This window comes from Melampsora larici-populina (assembly GCF_000204055.1).
Source record: "Melampsora larici-populina 98AG31 unplaced genomic scaffold MELLAscaffold_77, whole genome shotgun sequence".
Classification (NCBI taxonomy): domain Eukaryota; kingdom Fungi; phylum Basidiomycota; class Pucciniomycetes; order Pucciniales; family Melampsoraceae; genus Melampsora; species Melampsora laricis-populina.
The window spans coordinates 184,264-204,673 of NW_006768841.1; the positions used below are offsets into that span (position 1 = coordinate 184,264).

The 20,410-nt window shown below is 40.7% G+C and overlaps 4 protein-coding genes across 4 annotated transcripts; 2 read left to right on the forward strand and 2 right to left on the reverse strand.

The window, feature by feature from the left end:
* Window positions 1–642: 642 nt before the first annotated feature.
* On the reverse strand, window positions 643–2,234 carry MELLADRAFT_79569 (uncharacterized protein; the record flags this gene model as incomplete). The annotated part of the gene is made up of 7 exons (XM_007417699.1): window positions 643–1,014; window positions 1,094–1,383; window positions 1,461–1,558; window positions 1,633–1,690; window positions 1,765–1,846; window positions 1,938–2,076; window positions 2,158–2,234. The coding sequence occupies 7 exons, from the start codon at window positions 2,178–2,180 to the stop codon at window positions 961–963; spliced, it is 744 nt and encodes a 247-aa protein (XP_007417761.1).
* An 8,457-nt stretch (window positions 2,235–10,691) lies between these two features.
* Window positions 10,692–11,127, forward strand: MELLADRAFT_40539 (uncharacterized protein; the record flags this gene model as incomplete). Its single annotated transcript, XM_007417671.1, has 3 exons — window positions 10,692–10,822; window positions 10,898–10,971; window positions 11,051–11,127. The coding sequence occupies 3 exons, from the start codon at window positions 10,692–10,694 to the stop codon at window positions 11,125–11,127; spliced, it is 282 nt and encodes a 93-aa protein (XP_007417733.1).
* Window positions 11,128–12,294: 1,167 nt separating this feature from the next.
* Window positions 12,295–14,271, reverse strand: MELLADRAFT_73483 (Cu/Zn superoxide dismutase; the record flags this gene model as incomplete). Its single annotated transcript, XM_007417693.1, has 6 exons — window positions 12,295–12,849; window positions 12,910–12,996; window positions 13,071–13,149; window positions 13,221–13,374; window positions 13,439–13,560; window positions 13,652–14,271. The coding sequence occupies 6 exons, from the start codon at window positions 13,956–13,958 to the stop codon at window positions 12,549–12,551; spliced, it is 1,050 nt and encodes a 349-aa protein (XP_007417755.1).
* A 2,042-nt stretch (window positions 14,272–16,313) lies between these two features.
* Window positions 16,314–19,328, forward strand: MELLADRAFT_118401 (uncharacterized protein; the record flags this gene model as incomplete). The annotated part of the gene is made up of 3 exons (XM_007417729.1): window positions 16,314–16,385; window positions 16,469–17,334; window positions 18,265–19,328. 2 exons carry the CDS (start codon window positions 16,951–16,953, stop codon window positions 19,015–19,017), a joined length of 1,137 nt encoding a protein of 378 aa, XP_007417791.1.
* Between the last annotated feature and the right edge of the window lie 1,082 nt (window positions 19,329–20,410).

Sequence of the window (20,410 nt, forward strand, 5' to 3'; positions counted from 1 at the left end):
CCACCTCCGCGAACCGTGATCACCTTTTGATCAAGTTGAACAGAATTAAGATTTATGGAATGAAGTGAAGTTTTCGGTCTTCATGCTGAGATCACCTCTCGAAGAACGACACTTCATCCCTATATTGTAATTGTAGCTTACTCCAGCATCAATCTCGCATTGTCACTACTATTAGAGATCGAAGAACCAAACTCAGGAAACTCATATAAACTTTTTTGGAAGGTGATGTATAAGGGTCACAGCCAATCACTAGCAGGTTGATCTAGTACGGCAAGCGCTTCACAAAGTTCATGAAAAGTTGAAGCGAAGTTTCCACTGCTATACTTTGTCTAAGCCAATAAATGACCAAAAGGCCTGTGAGTCTGACCCATGAAAAGGAACTTGAATCCCGGTTATCTACGTACATTGAATGGCTGTTAATAAGGTGTAAGTTGATCCATCGCAATCGGAGAAAGATGACCTTTCAAAGGACTCCAGCTTGCAACATTGGACTTATAGCGGTCATAGCCCAATCATGCAAACCACCCCAGACCTCATGGAAGAAATGAAAGATAGTTACCCCTGCTTGACCCGAAGACATCACTGTCGCATTGGGGGATTTGCCATTGTCCAGTCTCTCTTATATCAAGCTCACGTTCAGGTATTGTACAGCACGTCTTCAACTAAGCATTTATTATATGCTACACGAAAGGGTTCAAGTGCTCATTGGCTCAATTACCCGGACAACACATCTTGAGGCTTTCCAAACACTCACGCCAAAGTTTTGCCGAAGGAAGTTGCTCATCATCTTCTCACTTTGTGATTGGGCTTCATCAAGCGCACAGGTCACAAGAAAGACAAGCATACCTCAGAAAGTGAGTCAAGTGCAAGCTGCCTTGCCTGAGGTGTCAAGTCAAGGCCTCGTGTAGATATTTGGCCTCGTGTCACAAATACAGGTAGAAAAGCTACTGAGTTTTTATTTCAATCTTGGTCTCCTATACGTTGAAGGTGAACATCGATCTCGTCTGCCGTGAGCTGTTTAGTGATGAAAGGCCGTCGGTAAGGTCATCAGATAGAAAGAAGCTGAAAGCGAAAGATAATTCCAAACACTTACCACTTTGAAGTCTGGCTTATCAGTACTAACCACGCCAATCTCGATCTCGTGGCTTTTGAAATCAGTGGCAAGAACAGTACTGAGTGTAGTGATAGCCAATTCAATGGCACCGTTACCTGCCAAATTTAGGGCCCCTTCCCCTTCTTTCTTTAGCACTTTTTCCAAATGGTTTGTTGCTTCAGTCTGTTTGGTACCAGCTGAGGTGGCTTTGTAGCCTACAAAGTATCCGGCAGGGTCAAGCTTGAAGCATTGCGGTCCACGTTCCGAGTCAATTCCAATGATGATCATAACTGTCATAATATTTCCAAAATAGTCGATTAGTCAAGATAGAGAAAGAGACTTTGGCACGCAGGCGTTTAATGCTCACCGATTCCGAGTGGTCTCGTGGCTGCTCGTTGAGTGTAGACCTGGTTGATATTTGCCAATCGCTTGGCTAACATATCGGGAGGGATTTCATACCCATACCTGAAGGTCATGTGAAAGGATAGTCTGAGTTTTACTTTCCTTGTAAACATGAGCGCGTAAATTGATTAACTGACTGATATCTAAATTCTGCAGCTTCTGACTGAGCTCTAACGACCTGTGCCCTAGCATCCGCTGTGAAAATGTGGCGACGATTTTCTCTTATGAGCACTCATGAATGATGGGTAAATCGAGTAAATGCACTGTACCTATCAAACCGGTCATCACACATCCAATCCCAGGAGTGATTCTGAATAAGTGAGTCACAGTACTCGGATCCAAAAGTTTATCCTAACAATGAGCACACGTTAAAAAGGCTGAATGAGCTGAAACTTGATCGGAATGCTCTTGATGTCATTTCTTCTTGTCATCCCTCACCCACCGGTACTTTCTTCTGTGTAGCTACAACACAAGAATCCGGACCTCTGATCGCTACTGAAGTTTGACCAGAATTTGAGATCGCCTTGAATGCATATTCAACTTGATATAACCTTCCCTCTGGTGAAAAGATAGTGAGGAACCTGATATCGTGGATTAAAATTCAGTCAGAGGCTTCCAAAACACAGTACAACATTGGTTCGTGATTCTGAATACGCGCTTACCGATCGTAAGAGCTTCTTGACATTGTGAGAATGGGAATGATCCGATGTTCTTAGTTGAGGGTTGAAGGATGAAGGTTATTGTTCGATTGACTGATTGATGGTCAACGCAATTGACTCGATGACGAATGTCGGTACTGTAACAAATACATGTACAACACATGACACACATATCACGACCTCTACATAGGTTGCACGTGATGAAACAGATCAAGAGACACCCCAGCTGCCAGCATGACTTTCCAATTCCTCACACCCAAGTCTTTGCCTAAAGTCCCTCTTGGACAAACAAGTAGTTGAGAGAGGGACTTGTATCTCATGCATACAAAAAATCTGGCTTGTGAGCTGGAAAAGTTTGGCTGGGGACTATTCCTCCGTACCCGCGTACCCTACAGACAAATGTCCTTTGGACCAAATAAAAGAGTTGTGTGGCTGCGCAACTTACACATACTGGTTGTTATAAAGTCTCTCTTGGCTTCAATAGGGTACTCAAAGTAAGTATGTACGTGTACATACTTTTTGCTATATACTTTTTTTGGCGGGGAAGACAAGGCCAAAAGTATATTTTTTTCTTTGTCCCCGCCAAAAAAAGTATGTAGCGAAAAGTATGTAGCGCTACATACTTTACTTTGAGTACCCTTAATGAAGCACTGAAAAACAGACTTGAAGAACTGGTTTTTGTGTAACATTTCAGCGCATCTGGTGTGAGCTCTTGACAGGTTGGTTAGCTTTCTCCCTGATTTTGGTGTTTTTTACAAACTTCACACTCACATTGTTTTGTGAGTGTTATGGATGTCAAACATGTGATTGTGAATGTTGCTACATCATAGTTGTTTTGGTAGTCATCTCTCTGTAACATTATCCTTATAAACATATTGGCATTAGTTATATTTATACTGTTAGTTTGATTGGTTTTTCTTTCCAATATTGTCTGACTATTGCTATCAGGTAAATTTACTAAATGCAATAGTTACCTTTCCAATATTGGCTAACTATTTCTATCAGACATGAACCCAGCTTATCAGTGAGTTCTGCATCAAATCTTGAGTAGGCTACACACATGTGTGTAGAATAGTGGTACACAAAATTGAAAACCACATGAAAAACACATGAGAAACCTGCATGGAACCACATGGTTTTCTCATGTGGTTTTCAATTTTGTGTACCGCTAATAATCAGGCACACAGCTCTTTTCTTTGGTCCCAAGGATATTTGTTTGTAGGGTACACAGATATGGAGTGTTAAAAAAGTCCCCAGCCAAACTTTTCCAGCTCACACACCAAATTTGATGTATAAGGTATAAGTCGCTCTCTCCACTACAGTCAACTCCCCTGTAACTTTAAGGGCATACACCCATATGGGCGGGCATAGTTTCTTTTGCCACCAAAAAAGTGTCAGGCCCATGTAGAGAGTCCATAAGGACATAAGCCTCTTAGAGCATCCACTATGGTGGGACTGTTTGAACATGAATTTTGTGGGCCTGACCGCAAAATTTGATCATGCATGTAGTAACTAAGTTGTTAAGAGCATAAAATCCACTATGGGATGATTTACTGTCTGATTTACCAACAATCATCCATTCTTAAAACACTTTACATGCTATGGCAAAGTCAAGAACTAAAATAAAGTATCTCACTGAACCACATCCAACTCACTTGTATCTTCATGACCACCTTGATGACCATACAGAATCAAACTCAAGGCTTCAAGCGTTGACAATGGCCAGCAAGCTTTCTCACACCTTTTTTATCTTGGCAATATCCATCATGCGGCACTTTTTTTTACAAAAAAACACTGTTTAGCAAGTTATGAGTAGGCAACAAATCTTGAGATACTGAAACCTCAAGGCCAGAAAGAAGATGTCAAGTGAAAGCAATGTGTGCTGAGCTTGATGGATGCGGATGGATGGCTGTTGACCAATTTTTTGCACCAGTCTATGATAAATCAAGTCGTAGGCTTGCATAGATTTGACCAAGTGGGTAGTGGACCTGTATATAATTTAGCGTTAAACTGACGCTAAATCATGTTGTTAATGCAACCATAGTGGATGCTCTTAGGGCATACAAAATTGCTCTGCCTTTTGTATGCCCTTACAGAGAGACAACTGTACTTGTTTGTCCAAGAGCAACTTTGTTACAGCTGTTTTCAAGATCTTTGGTTTTTTTTGAGCATCCACCATTTTTGCAAAAGTCCAAATCTGTGTCCAAAACCCTTTTTAGACATGTCAATTTTGCTCCCTCTTGCATGCAATAATATGGAAAGCAAGACAGAAGAGTTGAAATGTCATAATATCCCCAAAGCCCAAAGTTTGCAAAAGGGTTTTGTTTGAGTTTTGGACAAAACTTGGAAAACTGAAATATCCAGAAAACCAAATCTCTTGAAAACAGTTGTAAGTTGGAGTCTTCCTTAGCTTAACATAAGCCCCATCATCCACAGAGACGTCCCCTGTAATAGGAGGGACTTAGGTAAGTTAGAGTACTCTATGTAGAATATGTAGAATCATGATCCCAGCAGAATGGACAACTTTCCATTGTTCTTCCATATTCATTGTCAGCATTTTAAAGTTGCTATTTTACTAATCCAGTTGCAGTGATACACCATTTCATGTCCCACATGAGACACACTTACACTGTGATGTGAGGTGACAGTGTGGAAGATAAATTCTGAGTAGCCAGAAATACTACATCCAGCTCATAGATGGCCATCTCATGAGCCCAGCTCTTGGCAAGACATGCTTACTTGAGTAAATATTGCAGAAAAGAGACCATTTACATTCTCTTCAATGGTTTATACTTGAAAAGTCATTCTGACACACATAATATGATGGTGCTTGCCTTCAAAATTTCACCTTCTGATATGCTACCATATCTCTATATTCCCAGGACAACTCTTCTTCACTACTTTACGGCTCATTCTGTCTCCAGAGAATGTCTGTTCACATCCCATATTTTACGTTACTTTTTGTACGTTGACTGTTGTATGTTGACTTTGCTTGTAAATTCACTCATGCCAAACTACCCCTCATCTCAGGAAGAAGATTCAACAGTTTTGGGAGGATTGTGAAACTCTATGCAGAGTTTATATGTGTGAGTAGGATCCCAGAATGCCCCTATAAAGGGTTGTCATCAGAAAACATGACTTTTGACCTCGTGTGGAGACTTCTCCCTGGCTTTACCCATAGATTTAAGATAGGTTTAACCTTTCCAACCAGCTGTATCAAACCTTTAGCAACTCTGAAATGCCTAATAACAAAAGTCAGAAACCAGCAAAATTCAACAGAGTGCTTTATGATCCCATGGAGTGTAATTCCACAGGAGCTCACAAGTCATGTTTTCTGATGATTATGTACCAATCATAGGGCCATTCTGGGGTCCTGTGTGAGTCTCTTAGTTGAGGTTTTAGGGCAAGTGCTGGGCTTGGCGGACACTTTCACATGATCTGCAGCACTGTTACATATGCTACATATTGCCTCTCCCCTTGTAGAAGCATGTCTGCTCAGGTGGTGGGCACAGACTTTTCAAAATCTGATGCAGCAGTGTTAGGAAATTTAACCCAAAATTCTGCCTCACACCAACACACAAATCGCACCGAAACATATTTTGGTTTCGTTGCAGTTTTGTTGCGTTATAGGTGCCAAAACGCAACCGCAGTATCATTGCGGTGCTCTCGCACCAAAATCAGATGTGACAAAACACCGTTTTGGTTCAATCGAATCAAAACAGGAACAGGCGAACCGCAACTCGCAACCAACCGCAATTTGTTTCGTTTGGTTGCGAGTATTCTACAAGTGTAGAGAGAGGGTGAAATATTTCCATTCCATGTGAAAAAGGAGCCACTCTTGATTCGGAATCGGATGATGTTTTAAGGATTTTCTGCTTTCAATACATGAAACATAAGCAGAAAATTTTTGAGGGGTGCCATCCACTCAAAAAGAAAGGCACTAGTCCGAAATTTTTGTATACGAGAATATCTCATCATCCGCGAAAAGATGGCCAACGACTCTTCCTCGCTTGCACCCCCTGGTCCCGAAAATTCCAATCTTGATGTACCTACCTCCACTCCTTCAATGTTGCAAGTTCCAGGCCCTGGGCGCACCCTTCGGCCACGTAGTCCTGCTAAGCAGGACGGAACCTTTGTCATCGGCTCACCAGATGGGCGAAGATCCTGGAGATGGCCCGGGCCTGATCCAACTTCACCTAAATCAATTGGTGAAGATGCCGCTTCAAATAATGCAACCAACATCAACAATCAAGACGAGGACGATGACAAAGAAGGAAGCGGAGACGAACCCGAGATCATCTCGAATCCAAAGACCAAAACTATGATTATCGAATCTGACGACGAAGAAGAAGAAGCTTCAATGTCGACTCAACCACAGAAGCGTAAGAAACGCCGCTCTTCTGGAGGGCATGCAGATTCACAAGCTGCTCAAAAGAAAAAACGCACCAAAAATGCTGCACCTCCAAAGAGGAAGAAGCGATTGGCGGCACTTCAGCAGGTATAATATCGTGTTTTTTTATTCATCTACAACTCTATAAATACACTATCTAATTTTTTTTAATCGAATCAAATGAAAAATAATAGGTAATTGTTGTTCCAGAAGGAATGAACTTAAATCAGACTTTTGATGAGGAAGATGCAGCTTCAAAGGCGAAAGAAGATACGAAAGCCTCGAACGCCAAGGCCCGCACTGCCAAAGTGAAGGACCTGTTCGAGTTCTTTGAGAGCAATCCTCGATCAGCGATGGAAAAATACAAGGTTAAAAATGATGTAAGTACATTAAAAGACATATTCATTATGTATCTTCTTTGTGGCTTTGGACAGAACTAAGATGGGAATGAGGATGCTCGTTGTAGGAAACTGGGGAAATGGTTGAACTTGAGAAAGAGGTGTTTTGGTATACGTGCAAATGGTGTCGAGGCGAATACAAAGATGGAGAGACTAATCATTACAACTTACGGACCCATCGAGATGGCAGCAAAACCCGTAAGGTATGTCCTCGACGCCACGTGGCCATCAAAAACGGTGTTACATGTCCACCCACCTGGGAAGAGGAGAATCCACCACTGTTAGCTTCAAAATCCAAACAATCCTCGATTACCTCATTTGTCAAATTTACCGTCGAGACCTTGAACAAGATCATGGTCTTGTGGATCCTCCTTCACGCACTCCCATGGCTCCGAATTGATGACAACGAACTTGGTGCCGCCTTCGTATGGGCCAACCCTCAAGCTATCTTACGATCACCTACTTGGATAGCTAGTTCCGCCAAATCACTGGCTTGATCTCTTCAAGACGAGGCGATTTCTACTCTTAAGAATAATCAGAGTAGGTTTTGTCTCATCCATGATGGATGGACTACCAAGGGCAGCCGTTACGCTTTCCTTGGAGTCTCGGCTTGTTACATCGATGATAACTGGGAATTTAAAACTATTCATCTCACTCTCAAACGAATTATATGGGATCATTACGGAGTATTACTTGCTCGGCCGGTTGGAACCTTTCTCATGCGTCACGGGCTACATTCAAAGATTTGTTTCTTTTCTGATCTGTCATATCAATCTGTCTTTTTGGTTTTACTTATCCAAGCTGAGTTTTACATTGTTTTATCTACATGGTAGCTCAAACTACGGACTCAGCAGGAAGTAATAACTTTCTCGCTCGCGAACTCGAGCGAATGTTCTTAGAAGACAAGACCGAACCGGTATTTTGGCATTCTCAGGGTAACCACATCCGTTGCTTCTGTCACAAACTGGCATTGGCAGTCAAGCACGGATTGGCAACTCTCGAACTGAAAGCCGGTCATGTAAAACCCACCACTCAACCCGATGTCCAAATGCTGATTCCGATAGTCAAAGTTAATGGTATTGTGATGGATGAAGGAAGTGATGAAGGTGCCACCTCCGAGTCAGAGATAGAGGCTGAAAACGACTTGACCAAAGTCGATGTCCCCAATAGTGAGGATGACTTACCATCTCAAGGTTTTACCCCAAAACCGACGTGGGGATTGGTTACAAGTGGCGTTAAAAAGGTACAATTATCTTTCTTTACCTCGATGCACACAGGATGACACTGATGTATTGATTTCTATTTAATAATGTACAGGTCAAACAAGTCAGCCAAGCAGTAGCATTGTCTCCAGCGAAGCGTGGGGAATACGAAACAGTGGCAGCAAGTGTTCTATATAAGGGGATGATGCTTATCTATGGTTATGGAGTTTGATGGAACTCTAAGTTAGATAGTTGGAAACGGGCCTGTGACGCTCAAAATGTAAGTACACCACTCATACATACGACTTTTGCCTTTTGATGATATTGATTTGAAATTCTTTCAGGTTATCAATAAGTTCCTGAACCAGGATCGAAAGAAGGAGAAGAAGGCTCAGTACTTCAATGGCATGCGTATCTCTGATGAGGAATGGGGTGGTGTTGAAGCATTACTTGATGTATTAAAAGTAAGTTTTCATATATCATCTTTGTCAATTATAATCACTAAACCGTTATGATAATGCGACTGACTTTTTGTTAACAGATATTCAAAGATACTACTTTAGCTATGGAAGGTAACCATCCCACTGCTTACCGTGTCCTTTCGGAATATATCAACATCCTAGCACGTCTCAAAGACTCAAAAAAGGAACATGGAAGTTTATATCCTGAACTCGGCAAGGCCATCGACGCTATGAAGCATCAAATAGAATCATATCAAGCCGAAGCTCTCGAATGTGACGCTATACTAATTGCCACCGCAATGCACCCCCGAGCCCGACTGCAGTTCTTTCAGAAGTATTTTCCCGAACATGTTGAAAGGGTCCGAGGACTGGTCGAAGCTTCTTTTGCAGCCGAAATATCTTCTAGGCCCAGCACCAAGAGCCACCGAGATCCACCACCAGTTATGTCGATGCCACCAACTTCAGAGGACATCCTTGACGACTTTAGCGATGAATCAGATGATGACGACTCATCTGATGCAAACATGGAACTCAAGCAATACTTAGATAAAAAAACTATTGCATCGAAAGGAGTCTCTCCTCTTGCATGGTGGAAAGTACGTACTACATAGCTTACTTCACCAACCTTTCTTATTTCAACTAACTCTTCTATGATATCTCAATTTTTCACGTAGGAGAATCACAAATTGTATCCTGTGGTGAGTCGGGTGGCTCGTGACTATCTGGCATGTACTGCTACGTCGTGCGCGTGTGAACGTACGTTCTCTGCGGCTGGAAGGATCGCCAGCGCAGACCGAGGACTGGCCCCACGAACCATTGAGCGTGCTGTAGGGTGCCATCAATGGCTTCATCAAGGTATAAAGGTTCCAGCTGAATATGATGAGGCCGTAGCTGAAATACAAAAGATAAAAGATAAAAAAAACTCGAAGTGAATCAAAAAGACCTAAGAATATGGATTTTCAAACTTATTACTTCAAAATACTATACAAGATATTATAATAATGCTCGATTTTTGGATTCAAAGACAAATATATATAATCCTTAAATACATATACTAATTCCTAGTCTGTTGCTTTCTTTTATTTCTTTTCCTTTGTGTGCGCCCGTCAATTAAACAATAGCTGCTTTGAGTCTCTTTGTACCTACAAAATTCCGAAATTTATTTCGGTTGCGTTTTGTTTCATTTCATGTTGCGAATTAATGCGGTCTACATAACGCATCGCAACCCCTGCGGCAATTTAAGCATTTCGGTTCACATTTCGATTTCGACTCATTTCGTTTCAATAGTGTCGCAACGAAACGAAATTAGTCGAAATTTCAATGCGTTTCGTTGCGATTTGTGTGTTGCTCACACCCCCTGTGCAAGGGGTGTGTTGCATCCCCTCTTGAAATCTTCTTATATTTTTAGTTGATAACTTTTTAAATAGTTCTATACAAAACAACAAGTTGATTACAATCAAAGTATCAAGTAAATAGATTATAATTTATCAGCACTCCAGGATGGACTGGGGCTGTCTGGAATGACAACCAAATTGGCTTTTTGAGGAGCCAACCTGTTCTTCTCAAACTCTTGGAATGAATCCACTTTGATTTTGAGGGCTCCACCATTATGAATGGATGCTGGATTTTGACTGTGATTGTGCTTTACGTACTGATTTTTGTTGGACCAATGAATTTTTTGAACATCAAGCAAATCCCTGCTATTGACCTGATTCTGCTCCCCCCGGTGAGATATGGCTTCCTCATATCCTCGCACCTCTTGCACCCCCCATTTTTGGCCCGCAAGGTGCAACAGGTGCGACGCACAGTGCGGACGCACCTCGACTCCCGCCCCACCTGAATCCCCGGACTTTTCCAGTACCTGCACCGGCGGTCCCGCCGCCCGGCCCCGTTGCTGAATGTGTGGAAAGGTTCGGAATGAGTTTTAATACAGCAAAAATACCTCAATCGGTCTCAATTTTAGTCCACTTTTTACAATCACTTCTCCATCTCAAAAATTATCATCAAATACTTTATAACATTCTCAACTTTTACACCAATCAACTTCAACTTGCTCTCAATAGCATAATCGAAGAATCAAATTCAAATGTTCTCTTTCGGAAATTCATTTCAATCACTCTTTTCTACCTTTACATCTCGACCAGAAACTGAATCTCAGTCGATAGGTGGAAGTAGTGACCCGATCAAAAACCCACTTAACCCTGAAGGGATCAGACCGTAAGTGAATGTATGCACTATTGAAGATATCGATCATATCATTCTTAGCTAACTGACTCATTACTCATGCCTTAGATGCTGTGCATGTCCTGATACCAAACGATCGCGGGACGACTGTTTCATTAGATATGGGCCTCCTGATGAATCTGGTCAGCTTTTGATCTATCCTCAACCTTTAAATACAAACGAATTACTCATGTCTTCTCATCGCTTTCTTACTCCGTTCAGAGGAATCGAGTCGAAGGTGTGCAGACCTGATCGCAGCTCATCGAGCTTGCATGGAACAATACGGGTTCCGAATCTAGCCTACCCTTCTCCTATCACTCAATCGAAACTTGCATATTCATCATCAAGCTACTCAATCTAACTCGACTTGAATTTATCATTCAACTAATGCAAATATACATATTCATAAGCACGCCTAAATGTATATCATACTTTTTTATTTAATCATCACTATTCTACATTAATCAGTTCTTCGGTGTGTCTCGTTTTTGTGCTTTTTGATTTGATCTTTTTTTTGTGTATGCCAAACTCAACATCCCCCCTCAGAGTTACATCTCAGTTTTTGGTCTGGGCCTTGATTTTTTTATGTTTATAGGAAGTTCAGTCAGTTCCGACTCTGAAGCTTAGGTTCGACTCCTGTTTAAGAAAATGTCCTTGATGTCTGGGTACATTGGACAGAACTAAAATTTTAACCCTAGTTTTCTAGTGGGGTTTATCATTCATTCGGTCCGAGTTGCCTTGCCCCGCGCTCGATGGCAAACCTTGAATAGAGGATCCTGTGCTAGTATAAAGGTCTTCTGATGCCAACAACTCGAATGGGTTGTCACTGTTCTCGCTTAGGAGCAGTGTTATCATTGATAAACAATCCCAACTTGAGTCCGGACCCAACAACCTCACCTTCTACCCTAGCTTGTAGAAGGGTGAGTGACTCTGGAGTCTGGAATGTCACTTCTTCCTCGCGATGACTTCAACCAACCCCGCCTCTGTAATTGTTTTATCTGGGCCAAGGGCACAAAGTTCAATGCCGAATTCATTTCCTCTTGATATTCTCTTTTGAGATTCAATTCCATGCATGAAAGGGTTTGTCACGCGGCATCAAATGAGCGTATCGTTTATTGAGGGAATAAAATGATCGATTTATGTAAATCAAAACTCACCATCCAATGACATCATCAACATGAATTGCAAACTTTCTTTGCCGCGTAAGTCAACTTTAAAGCTGTGAATTGCTGCACAATCTTTGCATTCTTTGGAACCATGTCAAACGCCCAGATACAGTGCAGTTGTAGCAACGTTTTCAGGGGTCTTGATGCTCTCTGATGCTCTTCATTGAATGTGCCGATGCATAGCTCAAATTATTTGCGATCGATTGGTGTGGATTCCAGAGCTCTGAGGGTGGTCTGCAAAGGCCACCCTATCTATACAGCTGTCTTGGGCGCCCGGATTTGTTCTGGCAACCTGGGATTGATATTCAAAGGCTTCGCAAATTTATACTGTTTGCATTGCTTTAGGGAGATCAAAAGAAAAGAAGCTTATATAGATTGTCAACTTGTGATAGAATAGAATTGAAATTCACAGTTATAAATAAATGGACAAAAACCAGCCAATGAAAATTAAAAGATTGAAAAAATGAAAAGGTGGTGAGGATGTATGACAAATTGTTCCTGATTGCAGATTACGAGTAGATATGATACCAGCACATAAGAAGTATAAACTAAGATCAGACAATGAGCACAATGAACAAGGGGATGAGCAAGGAGATGGGGTTAAGGATGAATTGAGACGCTGAGGACGCAGCTCCTTTTCCAGGGGTAGTGGAAGAATTTGTGGTGCCGTTGATGGTGAGGAGCACTGATTGACTCGGAAGTGTGGCACCAGCAGTGTAGTTGAATGGAGTCGCGGCTGGAGCAGCGGCTGGCAAGGTCAAGGTGGTCACTGTCGCATTGATGGTTCGTGTAACAACAGAAGATGTAAAAACAATGTTGGGTTCCGAACCAACGTCGGGTAAGGCGACTGGGAGACTGTGATCGAAAGACTAGTTAGATCCGGCGTCAGCTAGTCAAGATTGAAAGATAACTAACGTGATGGTAGCAAGTGCTGCAGTATCAGTCATTGTGCCGATGAAAGGAGAAACCTTAGCGCCGGGAGGAGAGGCCTTGGTGGGGTAGCTGGAGAGACAGGAAGGTGTAGATCAAAACGTCAGAAAAATACCAAAGGACCGTGATAGCACTCTAAAGCTCACTCTGTAGTATAGTTGGATGGCTTGCCGGTCGGGTTACCGTTCTCATCAGCAGTACCATCTACGAAGGATGTAATGTTACCTAGTAGCATCAAAGGAAAGTCCATGAGGGTCAGTAGTCTGTAAATTGCGAAAGCGTAGGATTGAGCCTACCGCAAGCAAGCCGCGTGGAATTGGGAGCGTGGATAACGATACTTCGGCCCAAGATACTGAAAGGTTGAGGCCAAAATCTGATAAAGTTATCGCTGTAGTCCACATCAGCGGTTGACACGTTTCCTGGAAGCTTCCCATGTCGTCCAGCGAGATCCTATTTGAGCAAAGGGTGGTTAGAACAGTGGTGCCAATCAGACGCATAAATAGTCATGACTCACTCCTTCTTGACAGTACTGAGGCATCAAGGGGTCGCATGTAAGTCCATCAGTGACTTGCAATGGATCAAGATGACCAAGGGCTGAAGAACAGTTCCCGTCTGCGGAGATAGGATTGGTGTGGACTGTGAAGAGATTGAGAAGCAAGCTCAAGTCAATCGAAGTCAAAAGAGAAGGAATGTGTGCTTGAAGTTTGAGAGGAATTTGAGACTAAACTGTGATAGGCAAATTGAGCAGTTGAATTAATAGCCATAAGGCCATTGACTGATACTTTCACATCGACCTCTTCAGAAGAGTTTCCGAGTGTAAATCGAATGTTACCAGATACGCCAAATGAACCTGCTAATAAGCAAGAAGCCGTAAGACTATTGGTGTTGTTCACAGCGACTGCAAGACCGGGCGCTGGTGTAGAGGCGGCAGTGGAAGCAGTAAGGGTGGCAGTCGTGGCAGTCTTGACGCCGTCTGCAACTGCCAGATGAGAGGAAGAGGCAGCGATCAAAGCTACAAATATTTCGGAAATCATGATTTGAATCTTGAAAGAAACTGATGAAGAAAGTTATAAAGAAAGTTTATGATGTAAGTGCGGTAAGAACGAAGGGAATTGAGAAGGTAAGGATGTAAATAATTATTATTTAAGGTGACAGTGGGTTGATCAGTTATCTTGGGTGACGAAGAACAGCGGGTGAGGCAGATGGAAAAGTATATAACGGTCTGACTTATAGCTCACTTGAAGCTTGATATGCTTTGAGGGAATTGTGCGGGTGAGATGGACTGGACTAGATGCTGATGGAAAAAAAATCCTCAAAGGGGTTATTTACGATTTGAGAATTGAGTTGATGAACTGATTTAAGAAAATTCATCTCAGTGGTTTTCTTCTACACCTTTTCATCAGTCAGAAGATGTCATCAGATCGCGCACTGCTGATGACTGAACTTGGTCCAATACCTTTTTCATTTGTCATCATCAGTGCTCAAATTTCTTCTATGATTTGCCTCAAGTCCCACGCTTTGCTCATATGACGCTCGTTAAGTCGATTGCCTCGACTCGTTTGACAAATTCAGCTTGATCGTTAACTTCTTGCGTTTTTTTGGCTTGCCGTTCCAACACGTTCAGCTTATCTGAACGAGTCATTTTTGTACAAAGTTGTGTCAAGCACACGGTGGCTGAGTGATTGACGTTGATCAAGCTGTCAAACTTTTCTCCAGATCGCTTCTCGTTTCGATTTCCCACATCCTCACCTTCCTGACGGCATGCTGTACATACATATCTTGCAACAGTTTTTTAAAATCATTTTTATAGCACTCATCAATCTCATTGCATTGTCTTCCAACACGCGACAGGTTGTTCATATGGTCCCAACACCGAGACCAATCTCCTCCTTGCCAGAAAATCATGAGCTTGAATCCATGAGCCCCACTTTACGGCGAGTTGTCAGCACATATTGCACATTACCGCAGTGCCTGGGGCTGTTTGATTGACTGTCTGAAGTAGTCAAGTCACACTGACACTATCCGTCGGGCTGGTGGTGAGAAAACTGTTAGAGAGGTATTGCTGAATGGGCTCTCTATTGCAGTCACTTACACGACTGCGGCACATCAGTCACGTGCTAAGAACCATATAAACTATTTGTCTCCTGTTTTGAAGTTCCACATCCTTGTGGAACCCGCGTTGGCTTTTCTTTTCATATGTCTTACTTATTTTGCTGCCTGTTCACTATTGTAGTTACGGAAATTCAATCCTTGTAAAACCGGTTGGCTTTTTTCTCATGGTTCTTACTTATTTGTCTGCCTATTCATGCTATAGCTATCCCTACTGTCCAATCACCAATAGCACATCAAGTTACAATGATTGGATTGATAATTGTTTGCATCTTGTATAAGTGATCTGACAATGTGTTTGTGGTTGTCCTCTTGTTTTGACTATTGCTTTAGCATTTCTATCATTGTTCACATATCTTGTGTATGAGTATGACAATTGTTATGAATTTTTATAATTGTTCTTGCTTTTATCATTGTTCTTTGATTGAGACAATGTGCTGGTTGTAAGGAATTGATGATTAGATCAGGATCTCATTGTTTATCTAGTTCAAGGAAAGTTGCTAACATTATACATTGAGTGCAGACCGTGACGGAAGAAAAAGCTCAAAGCTGGTTCTAGGGTACGCCCACCCCATATTTTGACTTCTCAGGCGCGCTTCTTGTGCCACGCTCACCTCGTGAATGGAGAGGGCTCAGTTGAGGACAGCAGAGACAATCCAAAAAATAAAAGATAAATGAATAAATGCACAGATAAAAAACAATTGAAATGAGATTAAAATACAAACAAATTAAAATCTGGCTTGGATTCATGTTGCAGAAACACTGGAGTTATGCTTCGTTGATGTGTAAATCACATTTCATGGATGTAACCAAAAAGAGTGTGAAGAGTGTATCAACAATATGTTGTGAGTATGTGCAACTCAGTGCGAGTTGAGGCGATTTGTCTGCTTAATGCAAGCTGCTTACAACATAATTACGATCGTGTACGATAAGTATTTGACCAACATACGACCAAGATGTTGGCAACTTCATTACGTTACATTTTTACGGGGCATGTTCTCGGCATATAAAGACAACATGCTCGAAACAGACGGTGAAATCCCATCACGATTATAAAACTTTTGAACCGTAGTGTAATAAAATAACAAGAGTACTGTTTGCAAAAGTCGAAAATTTGCCAAGTCACAGAAGTAAAGAGAGCAAGATCAACTCGATAGGGGGCTAATTGCGATACTGGAGAAATTTGTGTTCAAAAAAGTCTTTGACTTAAACCCCGACCTTGCAGATCTTGCGCCATCAAGTCCTGTGCGCCAAATGAAGCAACAATCTGAGCGTCTTGGAAGCCTACAAAACATCAAACTCGTTCATCGTCCATCCGTGTAGAGCAACTTCTGGAACTTTTGTGAGAGTGGGTGCGCGGCTTGAGTCTATTGTTACGGCTTTTGGATCAACCGATTTATGTAACCAAGAACTTCCATTTCGGTGTTGACAGTAGGCTTCGAAATCACGGGTTCATGAAAGAGCACGGTCCGACGGCCATCTACACATGTGTAGTTTCATACGACACTTCAACCACGGCGATTGTTGAAGTATTGAAAGGTTTAAGAGATCGGTCGGATGAAAACAAGATCAGGTACAGAATCATGAAATCTTTAAAAACCAAGCTTGAGTGATGAACTCAAAAGATGAGTAAGGAACAACATGAACAGTCTCTAACGGTCGGGTTTACGAATCCAGGAAGGAGAAGTGTAAATTGAAATCTGAAAAAGAAATCGAATGAAACGATCAATCAAACATCATAAACTACAACAGACATCCAGGTTAAAGAGTAAACCATTTAAAGCAAGCAACCTACAACCTACATCTGAATGAAGTGAACCATCTCAAACAAACAAACTCACTTTACTATTTTCTACTTACAAATCATACATACATCTTCTATCTCATTGAAGTTAGTACATATATTATTTGTTCAAGATGAATGAAGAGAATCAGTTGAAACATCAAAAGTTACCATTTTTATCCAGTTTAAAACATCCAGCTCAATCTGCTACCTTACCACCTAAACCATCCGAATTAAATCAAGCTCAATCTGAAATTTATCAAAATGTATTAAATCATTTATCAACGCCAAATTATCAGCTACCCATCACCCTTAATCAACTTCGACAAAAAGATACTCAATCTCTCTTACCTCTTTCTGATATCGAAAGATGTTATTGTTCTCGTGAATTCATCTTACGAACCTGTAGAGCTACTAGATGGAATCAAACAGCTTGCATTAATCGAATCGAAGAAACTTTGGTTTGGAGAAGAGAATATGGTGTAGATGAGTTGGATATAGACATGATCTCTAAAGAGGTATGTTGATTTATATAAACAATTTACCAAGATTGGATTTGATGATTGAAACTTTTGATTTGCTTTCAAAAGTCAAAGACTGGTAAACAGTTTGTCTTAGGTTACGACGTACATTCACGTCCTTGTTTACACATGTATCCTTATCGTCAAGTCAGTCAATCTTTCTTCAAAACCCAACAAGTACATCGACTAACTCTAAGATATCTGCCAAACAGAATACCAAACCATCAGAAGATCAAATTAAATTTGTGGTCTGGTGTCTTGAAAGGACTATTGATTTAATGCCACCTGGTGTAGAGGCACTTACTTTACTCATTGACTTTGGTTCATCTAAAGTCCCTAATGCGTCTGGTCAACGTTAGTACTTTTATTCTTATCATGACTTTATTTCTATACATCATAATACACTGACTTTCATCTTCTTGAAATTATAGCTACTACACTAGCTCAAGCGAAACAAGTTTTAAACATTCTTCAAACTTATTATTGTGAACGTGAGTTTTCATGTATTCTCTAACATTTGAAAGATCGATGACAAGATGTTCACTGATTAAATTAATATTTAATCTTTCACACAGGACTTGGTAGAGCCGTCTTGATCAATGTGCCGTGGCTTTTTTGGGGTTTTTATAAATTGGTTAAACCATTTATGGATTCTAGAACGGCCGACAAGATTAAGTGAGATGATCAAAACAAAAAAGCACAATCGACAATACATGATTCTCTTTGGTAAACTTACTCTCCTGGTGTTTTTGTTTTGTTTGCTTTGCCTGATAGATTCAATCCTGATGTGACCGAACTCGTTCCTGTAGAACAATTAGAAAAAAGTTGTTTCGGAGGTCAGCTAGAGTTTGAATATGTGAGTATCAAATCACTTGACTTTTATTTACTACATCAGCTTAATATATACATTCTTTTTTGGATCAATAGGATCACGAAACATATTTTCCATTACTCATAGAGCTCGCTGCTCAAAGACGCAAACAAATGCTGGCTCGCTATCATCGGCTTGGTCCAAATTCGATTGGTTTATCAGAGTATGAGTTAAGAGGGGGTAAGACTGAAACCTCGGTAGAAGATGATGATACTTCCACTTCAAGTCCAGAAATAGAAACAGCCGAACCAATTTTACGTCGACCGAGGTTTAGACATCATGCTGAGACTGATGCTGCAGATTCAGTTCATTCTGATAGACCTCCATCTGGTAGTCAGAAAAGTGGTATTGAAGGAACTGAACCAACTTCTAATGATTACGAATTGCCATCCATCCAAGAAAGCTCAACTGCACCTGAACCAACATCATCAACCTCACCAACATCGCCAAACCTCAAGCCTGCAACCAAATCAGTTTCACATGCCCAACCGAGTACAGAACCAATCATAGAGGCCCCCATTCCAACCAATAGACCAGATAGTCAAGCCATAGAATTAAAAAGTAACGAAGAATCAGAAACACCATCTAAAGCGAATTCATCCAAGTTTTCACAAAAGATAGGATTTATGAAAAACTCATTAGCATTTCATTTTAAACAACATCAAGAAGAAGAAAAAGAAAAGAAACGAACCAAAAAAGAAAACAAAGCGATTGCTAATGGGTTACAAGTGAAAGCTGATGAACTTGGTAGACCGTTGACTGATCAAGTCGGTGCTAGTCGTAGGTTATCTAGAATCTTGGCTAAGTGAAGCGCTTTTTCTGGGTATCTTTTTAAATTCCGATGATGAATGACGTTTTTTTTACAATTAATTCGTATGATTTTTTGTAATCCTTTGGTTTTCTTTTGGTCAGAATTCATTTATATCTTTTATGAATGCCTTTTTTTCTTTCTTCGAGGTCTTGTTTAGCTTATACTTTTTTTTGCAAAGGTTTGTTTACTTTAATGATCATGACGATTTGAGTTTTTTTTGTTTTTGTAAATAATGTTTGATGGACATGGTTTTTGTTGGTATAATGTGTAGGAAATTGCAAATTATTGACTTTCTCAAATACTCCCATCATTATCAACAACATGTTCAAAGTGAGAAAAAGTTGAATACAGTGATCTTGATTATTCACAGTTTGATCAGAAAGATTTATCAATTTCCGATCAAAATCAAAACATTACAAAAAAGTACTTTATCATATGAGTTATCAGATTGAAGAAAAGAAGACGAGTTGGAAAGATACAAGCTGATGATAATATTTGAGAGCTTTTATAACAAGAAAAGGAGATAAGAAACAAAGAATGCACTCGAGTTTATATCAAGATGGATAATAAGCATTCTGACCACTTCCAGGTTCGTCTTGATCTTTATTGGAATCAAATGTAGTCCACGGATTAACCGATTCGACCGGTACAGCAAAACTACCTAAGAAAAAACCAAAACCAAGAACTCCAAAAGATCAATCAAAAGCAAATGTTGGGAGGATTGAGAGTTTAGAGAAAGAAAACGAACTGGTTAGTTGTTCGGGATCATAGACTGATAAAGATTCTGGTAAGCCTTGGTCGGTTTGGATTTCGATTAACCAACGTTGGTTGGGTGGATGTGAACCTTGATGGGTTTCTAGTTTACGTAATAAGACTTCTGAACCTGGAAGTAAGGATGAACCCTTTTGAAAACAAAAAAGAAAAATCAAAAATGAAAGAAGAAATGATTAGGGATTGTGAAAATTGATTAGATGGGCTTTTGGGTTACTTACTTTGATGTCTAAGACTCGGTTGATGTCATCTACACATGCAATTAGATTATGAGTACGATAAAGCCATTTCTGAAGAAAAAAACAAAAATCGATGAGTTGTTTAGATAAAGCTTGGTTAAAAGTTTGGAAATTTTAATTGCTTACTTGATTGTGTGCATCTTTTCCTACTTTTCTGTGCCATTGACATACTGCAATAATGTAGTTAAATTTCGAATGTTGTAACCAAACCAAAGGTAAACAAAATTTAAATGATCGTAATGAACATGAGATTTTTACTTTACGGGATAGAAGGCTTACTATGTATATCACTAAAAACATGAACCGTCCCAAAAAGATCATCATAAGAAACTCATCAGTGATCAATCATCATAAAGAAGTAGGAAAAAAGGTATTACCCTA